We start from the raw sequence: 9,959 nt of genomic DNA, 5'->3' as shown, positions 1-9,959 counted from the left end.
TGTAGTAGTCCATTTTATAGGAGAGTCTCAGTGTTTCCTTTAGGCCCCTTATGCTGGGAATACACAATGCGTTTTTGCGTTCGTTTTTGCCGTCGTTTTCGCTTTCGATAGATTCTACTCTCCATTCACTGCTCGATTCCCCTCTCGATTCCTTATCTTATCAATTACATTCACTTGAATGAGGAGAATCGAAACGAAAGTAGAATCGACCAGATCCGACAGGTTGGAATTTATCTATCGAACCCATCTATCTAAAGTAAAAACTTAACGTGTATTCCCAGCATTACACTTGTAGCTGTCCTGAAAGGTCGCACGTCACAGCTGCAGAGAGGCATACTTGGCATACTTTACAATGAAAGTATGCCTCACTTCCAGGTTAACCGCGCACAATGCGGCTGCTGCTTTTGTGTTGCTGCAATAGGACCTGCCACAATTTTAATTCATCTATATTGAAGGTTTTCTTACCATGAACTGCCTTTTTAAGGAGAAGAAAGCTGGGTTTGGAAACACAAACCTAAGGAGAGGGTAGCTTCTGGATCCTAATGAGGCTTGCTCTGGTCCCCCGTTGCCACTCCCGGACCCACCAGCTGGTTGGGTGAGCACAGAGCCACTCATGCACAAGAGCTTTGGCTTACAGTGCAGGTGCGGCTGTACTTGTGCAAGCACAGTATGGCCGTGCTTATGCTTGAAAAGAAGCATTGCCCCAATCAGATCACTGACAAACCCTTGTTGGCAATTTTTGGAAAGTCCTCAAGTGGCAATAGGGACCAGAGGGCATTGTGGGAAGCCTCATTAGGATCCAGAGTCTTCTCTCTTCTCAGTTAAGTATGTGATTTTTTTTTTGATTTTTTTTTTTTTGTGATTCCGCTTTCTTTTCTTTTTTTCCCTATTTTTTTTGTTTTGTTAACATTCTTTTAGCATAACACCTTATATTTGCCTACGCATTTGCAGATATTAAATACATTAAAATTTTGTTTTCCTAGATTGAGGTGGATGACAGTGGGAAGATTGTGGAAGCAAAGTTTAAAACATTTGGCTGTGGTTCTGCCATTGCCTCTAGCTCCCTGGCTACTGAATGGGTGAAAGGAAAAACGGTAAGTTTTGCTAGCTTTTCAGTGTCCTATTACTTTGTGGTTCTTTCTCTAGTAGGAGGTCCTTTTGACAGCAGTGCAACTTTACCTTAAAGCAGATCCAAGATGTAAAACTAACTATATAACAAGTAACTTGTCTATATATCTTATCTAAAGTTTAGATCGTTTACACAGCATATTTAGCTGCAAACACCTTCAACATTTTATGATTATTTCTGTGATACGAGGGCAGTCATGTTCTGTTTGTCACAGGCTGAGGGCTGGAGATGCTATCAGCTTGCCTGTGTTTAATGTGACAAATTTAGTCCTCATCCCCTCTGCCTCTGAAATCTCTGGCTAGTAACCTCCTCCTGCCCAGACTGAGCTCCCATAAGCCCTTGCTACAGTGCCAAGGAACTCTAAAAAGCTGTGGGCGAGGATTGTTTAGTTTATAGGGAATTAGAGTATTAAAACAAAACAAAGTATTTGGCTTGAGGAATGCCCTATAAACTATATGAAAGGTACACAATTATGCAATGGGAGTTTATCTCGCATCCACTTTAAAGAGAACCACAGACGAAGCACCCTCATGTATTTTACCCGATATATACCCGATATATTAATGGGGATATGACAGTAAACACCTACTCTGCTCTTTGTGTCATTCTTCTCTGCTAAATCTGCCTGTTAGCAGCTTTGATAAGAATCCCCGACTGAGCATTCAGTCTAGCTTTGCCCGAAATGATTATAGCTGAGTCAGTCTTCTGTGATGCCTTTTCAAGCCCACCTCCACCTGGCTCTGTTTTCCTGCTATGAGCATACATATCAAACAAAATAACCTATAATGTGCGCTCCTCTATTATTTTGCCTTAACATTTAAATATGTAGCTGCTGTATTACTGGGTCGCTCCTGTTGTCAAGTGTGTCGCTTTAAAGTTTGTGCAAGGTTTAAACAGGGCGCTCTACAGTGCAGTTCACCAATAACAGTTCCTTTTGTATTTGAACCTTAAAATTTAAACCCATAAAAAGTCCATATACAACTTCTCCAAGCTTGTACAGGGTACAGCAGGTGCAGAAATCTTCCTGTCACACACAGTAACCAATATACGCTCACCAGATATTAAGCTGCCTTTTCAGGATCAGCTGATAGCGTTTCTGGCCCAGCCAGTAATCCAAATCTCCTGGGTGCGTTCTGCCTCCTCGTGTCCTCAAATCATGGGGGCATAAGACAGAAAAAACACTACAATAGAGTGATACTGTTTGATATTAATGTGACTATGTTGCTAATCACACCAGTGCTCCCAGACGTTACTGAAACACCTCGTGCTCCTTCACCAAATGCTCAATGAAGCCTCTCACCACATGTCATGACTGACCCAGCACAGACCAGCAGCCACGCTTCACAGATAATGCCAACACGATCCTCCTCCAGCCTCAATGTCCCTAAGTCTTGCTGCTCAGGGGCTGCCAGCACTGGATCCTAGAGGGTGAAGAGTAGGGATGATCACATATATGCCATATATATGCATATATGTGATCATTCCTACTCTTCACCCTCTAGGATCCAATGCTGGCAGCCCCTGAGCAGCAAGACTTAGGGACATTGAGGCTAAAGGAGGATCGTGTTGGCATTATCTGTGAAGCGTGGCTGCTGGTCTGTGCTGGGTCAGCCATGACATGTGGTGAGAGGCTTCATTGAGCATTTGGTGAAGGAGCACAAGGTGTTTCAGTAACGTCTGGGAGCACTGGTGTTGTGATTAGCAACATAGTCACATTAATATCAAACAGTATCACTCTATTGTAGTGTTTTTTTCTGTCTTCTGCCCCCATGATTTGAGGACACAAGAGGAGGCAGAACGCACCTAGGAGATTTGGATTACTGGCTGGGCCAGAAACTCTTATCAGCTGATCCTGAAAAGGCAGCTTAATATCTGGTGAGCGTATATTGGTTACTGTGTGTGACAGGAAGATTTCTGCACCTGCTGTACCCTGGACTTTTTATATGTTTAAATTTTAAGGTTCATATACAAAGGAACTGTTATTGGTGAACTGCGCAATATGAGCATACATACCAGGAAATCAGAGCCACAAGGGGGCAGACTTGAGCTTGAAAAGACATCACAGAAGACCGACTGACTCATTTCGGGCAAAGCTAGACTGAATGCTCAGTCAGGGATTCTTATCAGAGCTGATAAGACAGATTTAACAGAGAAACATGAAACAAAGAGCAGAGTAGGGTTTTACTGTCATGTTCCCATTGATCTATATGGTAAAATACATGAGGGTGCTTCGTCTCTGGTTCTCTTTAAATATACAGGTGCAGAGCTTGGCGGTTCAATCAGATCTTGTAAGTGTGCCTCATGTACACGGTATAGGTCTACTTGCTAATATTTGCATACTTAGCAGTTTTGATAGTGTTGCATACTTGACAGTTGCAAGAGTGTTATACACCTGAACTAAGGGGAAAGTTTGACTTTTACTTATCTGGGGCTTCTTCCATGCATAACTTGTAGTGCCATGTTATCATTAAATGTAGAAAGTAAAGCTTGCTATGGTTAAGCTAAAATTTCAAATACCTACTTATTTAACATTTATATTCCTTCAATTTCTAGGTTGATGAGGCAATGACCATCAAGAACACGGATATTGCTAAGGAGCTTTGCCTTCCTCCAGTGAAACTGCATTGTTCCAGTAAGTTATTTTATTTGCTGCAGAGTTTGAACACTCAGTCGTGCCTAAAGGTACCGCATGGCATTTAGCCGGTATGCTGCTGAACAATGAGGTCAGGATGGTTTGCCGTTTTAGATCCCGGCGAGGTTTACCATCAGAAAAGTAATGTCTCTGTTGGGATAACGGTCTGCCTGTATCCTGGCTGTACCATGGGCCAGGCACGGTACCATCGTGTCCTCCAGGTCCCCTCTGTGCTGCTGGTTAGAAAGTGGGCATGCATGGTCCCGTATGCGTGCCATTGATGGGAGTGCTCTGCGCACGCGCAGTTACAAGTCTATACAAACTGGAGTTCCAGTCTCAGATCTTTGAGGGGCAGCGGTACATTAAAGGCGACCCGGAGGACACCAAGAGACCTGAAAGACCTACAGGGGCTGAAAGAATCCCCAGGTAAGTAAAAATCAGGCGTGCTTTTACTACACAGCATTAAAAAATAGAAAACCTTTTGTGAACTTGCAAAGCTTCCAAGTCAAACAATCAGATGGTACTCTAAATAGATCGCAGATAATCATATTTAATGTTTTCAATGTTAAAAAAAAAAGACTACTACTACTTCTACTGTTTGTAGTGCTAAACGTTAGAAATGAAACATCCTATATGTTCACTTTAAATATATAAAGAAAAATATATGCATGTACAGCCCCAATCCCACATAGAATTTAAGGATACTCATTTGTTTTGTTTTTTTTCCTCCCTGTAAGTGCTGTGTAATTTGCAGCGCAGCGTGTCTGCTTGTTCGGATTGGAGCGGTTTAGTGTCTGCTCGGTTTTTTCTCGCAGCATCTGGGTCAGATGTGTTGGCTACATAGGTGTCTATGGGCAATACATCAGCTTGTCCAGTGAAACTGAAAGGTCGGGACTCTGCATACAGTAAACAGGACCCTTTTCAATAATAGGATCCTCTACCTGTGTTTCCCGAAGGTGTAGAAAATGTACTGAAAGGGTACAGTTTCTACACGTGTGGGAACTGAACCTCAGGGGAACCTTAACTGAGAGGGATATGGTTATTTCCTTTTAGGTCTCTTTCCCACTAGGACGTTGCGTTAGATGCGACGTTAAGGTCGCATAACATGCCCCTAACGCAACGCCTGGTGGTGTTGAAGTTGGACATCAGATTGAGCTGCGCTATGCGGCTCTTCATGCATCCGTGATGCGTACTTTTGGACGCATGCGGCATCACGTGGTCCCGCCAGCCAATCGCCGCACATAGCGGCCGATCCAGGAAGTAAACACTGCATGTCACACAGTGCAGTGAATATTAATTAGCCATGTGGCTCCTCCTCCAACATTACTGAGCACGTGCAAACAGTCTAACGCGGCTTAGCCATGTATAACGTACTGCATGCAGTACTTTCACTAAACGTCCAGCGTTACAATGTAACGCAACGTGGGCACTGTGAACAGCACATTGATTTATTTATTGCTGTGCGGTGGGCTGCGTTACAGGCTGCTCTAACGTGCGCCTGTAATGTCCCACTGTGAAAGCAGCCTTAAACAATACCAGTTGCTTGTCAGTCCTGCTGATCTCTTTGGCTGCAGTAGTGGCTGAATCGCACACCTGAAACAAGCATGCAGCTAATCCAGTCTGACTTCAGTCAGAGCACCTGATCTGCATGCTTATTGTGGGGTTGTGGCTAAAAATATTAAGACACAGGATAAGCAAGAGAATCCGTTTAGTTTAGGTTCCCTTTAAGCGTATAGGGCTGTAATTGACACTTTTTCTCTTTAGCCAGACATGAATCTTCACTACATATAAGAAAAGGGTACGAAGAGCTCCCTGTACCCTTTTCTTCGATGCAATTGTTCCTTTATGGGTGAGACATGCTGTATTTAAGGTTCAGATATCCCATACCCTTTTTGAATGAATCTTAACTACCTGATAAAAAAAAAAATAATAAATTATTATTTTAAGTATTTATATAGCGTCGACATATTACGCAGCGCTGTACAGAGTATATATTGTCTTGTCACTAACTGTCCTTCAGAGGAGCTCACAATCTAGTCCCCACTATTGTCATATGTCTATGTATGTATCATGTAGTGTATGTCTCATAGTCTAGGGCAGGCATGGGCAAACTCGGCCCTCCAGCTGTTACGGAACTACAAGTCCCACAATGCATTTGCCTTTATGAGTTATGACTGTGGCTGTCAGACTCCTGCAATGCATTGTGGGACTTGTAGGTTCCGTAACAGCTGGAGGGCCCGAGTTTGCCCATGCCTGGTCTAGGGTGACTTTAGGGGAAAGCCATTTAACTTACCTGTATGTTTTTGGCATATGGAAGGAAACCAGAGTGCCTGGAGGAAACCCACACAGACATGGGGAGAACAAACAAACTCTTTGCAGATGTTGACCTGGCTGGGATTTTAAACCGAAAACCCAACGCTGCAAGGCGAGATCGCTAACCACTATGCCACCGTGCTGCCCCTAAAAAATTTAGACTGTGAAACTCTTGCTTGACAGAGAAACACTGTGTGCAGGGAATACATAAAAAGTATAAGTCGTTCAAGATGGGAGCAGTATGATATTAAAATCATAATTCACCTGAGACGATAATTTTAAACTTACAAGACTGGTATTCCAGGGCAGTCTTTCTTTTAGGAAAAGGACTCCGATATAATTGTTTTTCTCCGTTTAATTTTCATTTCAGATTTACTTTAAAAATAGTGGTGCTGTGTTTACTAAAATATTATTCCAGAAAAATCTGGGTTCTAGCCTCATTCCAGTATCATAAATGGGTGCATTGGTCAGTCCACCAGGGCACAAGCAGCCTAATCAGAATTCATATGGTATTGACCAGCACTCGGAGTTAAAAATCCGATGAAATGTGGTGTTTTTATCCAGTAAAATATTTTAGCAAAATATGAGGTGATAACAAATATGAAAAGCCGTGAACTTGCATTCCAATATAGTTCACAAAGATATGTCCGTCTTCAATCGAAGATGGACGTATCTCTGTCTGAAACGTCTCCTGGCCGTTGTCTGTTGTCACCAGGTGACACATGCATAGACGCTTGCCGTGTTCTGCAATGTAATCTGCTGCAATTATTTGTCCTCCATTTTTGTATATTTTGCCAAATATTGTGTAATTCTATCAGTCGGCTGTGATGGAATGCAAGTCCCTGGCTTTTTACATTTGTCACCTCATATGTTGCTAAAATATTTTTCTGAATAAAACGGCAATTTTATTGGATATTTGAGTGCTGCTCTATACCATATGAAGTTTACTAAAACATTGATCTTGGAACTGGTAACATCGTTGTGGGAAAGTTCTGGTGGTGGGAATTTGGAGGCTTTCAAATAATGCATTTCTTTTCTCACACATTAATACCATGTTTATCTTCATTTTTACAGTGCTAGCAGAAGATGCGATCAGAGCGGCCTTGGCAGACTACAGACTGAAGCAGGATAAGGAGCAATCTGCAGCAAGTGGCTAATGTCTCCACCGATATGTCACCTTCTGATGCCGTTCTCTTAGGCAATAGGGTTTTCCTTTACTATTTGAACCGCAGACTAATACGCACAACAATACAGCGGCTTATCCCACTGTGTGAATGTTTTTGTTTTTCTTTTGTCATGTTTGTTTTTGATTTCATTCTATTAGCGTGCTGTGCCATTAAGAAAAGGAAATGGCATTTTCTGACCTATTTGACAGTCTGTACAGTTATATATTTTGCATTTGGCTCCTTCTGGGTGGTGTATCTTATAGCTTCTCTACATTTCATAAAGAATTGTATAAGCTATACCAATGTGTCCATCTTTTTAAGAAACCTGTACAGTAGACCATCTTGCCATATTTCAAAGGGAGACTCCTGTTTGGATTGTCATTTTAATCACTCAAAGCTTTTGGAAGTAGGAGTGGGGGATTATCATTATTTTCAGCACGCAGTCTTACCAAGAACCTATCTCTTCTGTCTTTTATCCCCCTATACCTTCCTAGTGGTTTGGGTCACCCCAAGCTGCTTGGTTACTCTGTTTTCTTAACAAAGAAATGCTACTGATTGATGTCTTGCCTACCTTAATTGGCCATATGAAAAATGTAAGCCATCAACATCTGAATAGCTTTCACAGTTTCTCATCCTCCTATGCCTTACTTTCCAATTTTTCCAAAGAAACTGCTTAACAGAGTCTCCTTACTCTAGCTCATGGAACGTGTGCTGAAGTGTTAACGTTTTTCCTTACTGTTTGGCTTGTTTCTGAAGACCCAGAAGGAATGCCTTGTGAGAATTGTTCTAGAATGAGGACATGGATATTTTTTGTAAAGGAAACAGGTGCTTATTCAAAGCTTCATAGTTTTATATGTAGTGTATATAGTTTATGCAAGGACAATTGATCACCTGGTTTTCAGTTTTTTTGTATATATATTTCATATATTATCATAAATAAAATCAAAGCTAACTGTTTTGGCTTTTTAGTGATTTGTTCAGTGTCCCAAAATATTACGTGTGCACAGTCCAACTTGCCTTGTTCCAGTGTTCCTTCTACACTTCCTCACTTTATCTAACGCTGTTTCCCCAGCGTATTTTTGCTGGTAGACTCACACATGCATGGATGGCCATTCCCTGTAGCGTGGATATCCATGAAATGGCATAGCATTCAGTTTGTAGCGGAGTAAGAATGGTGACCAATTTTCCTACACCATCTCCTCAGTTTTTTCTATAAAGAGAAACCGTAACCAAGGATTGAACTTCATCCCAATCAGTAGCTGATACCCCCTTTCCCATGAGAAATCTTTACCTTTTCTCCAACGGATCATCAGGGGGCTCTGTATGGCTGATATTGTGTTGAAACCCCCTCCCACAGTGTGATGTCAGGACCATGGTGCTGACATCACACTTTGGAAGCCTTGTTGATTTGTGGGAAATAACCGCTGTTTTTAACTGCCAAAAAAGCAAGCAGCCGCTACTTCCACAGACATCATCTGCCAGCAGTAAAAATGTCACCATATGATAAATGCCAGAATGTAAATCGGGGAGAGGAAAGATTTTACAATGGGCAAACGCCAACTAAATCATTTATACATAATTATTGTAAAAACTAAGCACTTTTGTTCCTTATGTTATTTTCACTAGAGTTCCTCTTTAAAAGGAACCTAAACTGAGAAGGCTGTGGATTTTTCCTTTTGAAATACCAGTTGCCTGACTTTTTCCTGCTGATCCTGTAACTCTTTTAGCCACAGCCTCTCAATGCATGCAGATCAGTGGACTGCTTTCTCAGAACTGCCTAAGAAGCTCAGTGAAGATTCCACTACATATTTGCGTGAATCCCACATTTATTATCGATTGTCCAACAGAGTCTGTGGTGCTGTACAGATAAATATTTTTATACAAAGTTACATTGGCAAGAAAAGGACCTGGTTCAGAGCACAGTACTTACTGTAACACATCTTGCTCTAAGTAAACAAATGGTTCAGTCAGCAAATGTAGACATACATATACAGGCTTACAGCATTCACACTGCACCCAGTCTTGTTTAGCAATCTGTTCCCAATAGCTTGCATATCGCAAAAAGCAAGGACATCAAGTGTAATGTATTTAAGCTCTTTATTAAAGCATCAAATATATAAAAATATATAAAAGCAGGGTATAGTGTTTAACCTCCTTGCCGGTTATCCCGTGCTCAGCTCAGGGTAACCTGCGTAGGAGGATTTCTCAGGCCCCGCTGGGCCATTTAAAAAAAAAAAAAAAAAAAAAGTACGCGATCGCCGCCGCTACCCGCCGAGCCGACCCCTGCGCAGCCTGGCCAATCAGTGCCAGGCAGCGCTGAGGGGTGGATCGGGATTCCCTCTGACATCCCGACGTCGGTGACGTCATCCCGCCCCGTCGCCATGGCGACCGGGGAAGCCCAGCAGGAAATCCCGTTCTGAACGGGATTTCCTGCTTACTCTGATCGCCGGAGGCGATCGGAGTGGGTGGGGGGATGCCGCTGCTCAGCGTCTATCATGTAGCGAGCCCAGGGCTCGCTACATGATTTAAAAAAAATAAAGTGCTGCGCTGCCCCCTTGCCGCGAGAATTGGACCGGCAAGGGGGTTAAAGAAGCTAGTGCATGACAAATAGCAACCTGAAACGTTGCTATTTGTGATGCGCTAGCCTCTTTAAACGCTATATCCTGCCTTTATCTTTGATGCTTAAATAAATTACCTTGATGGTGCTGGGTCATCTTCT

General features: G+C 42.4%; 1 protein-coding gene across 1 annotated transcript in view; it reads left to right on the top strand.

Moving 5' to 3' along the window:
* The window catches only part of ISCU (iron-sulfur cluster assembly enzyme), a 16,108-nt gene extending 7,911 nt beyond the window's left edge, over nt 1–8,197 (top strand). The window contains exons 3-5 of the mRNA XM_068239645.1: nt 984–1,094; nt 3,683–3,761; nt 7,149–8,197. Coding sequence (XP_068095746.1) covers nt 984–1,094; nt 3,683–3,761; nt 7,149–7,231 — 273 coding nt within the window. The 3' untranslated portion in view covers nt 7,232–8,197. The remainder of the gene's footprint in view (nt 1–983; nt 1,095–3,682; nt 3,762–7,148) is intronic.
* Nucleotides 8,198–9,959: the final 1,762 nt, after the last annotated feature.

Source organism: Hyperolius riggenbachi, chromosome 1, assembly GCF_040937935.1.
Source record: "Hyperolius riggenbachi isolate aHypRig1 chromosome 1, aHypRig1.pri, whole genome shotgun sequence".
NCBI lineage: Eukaryota > Metazoa > Chordata > Amphibia > Anura > Hyperoliidae > Hyperolius > Hyperolius riggenbachi.
This window is presented reverse-complemented; position numbering and strand designations above follow the sequence as displayed.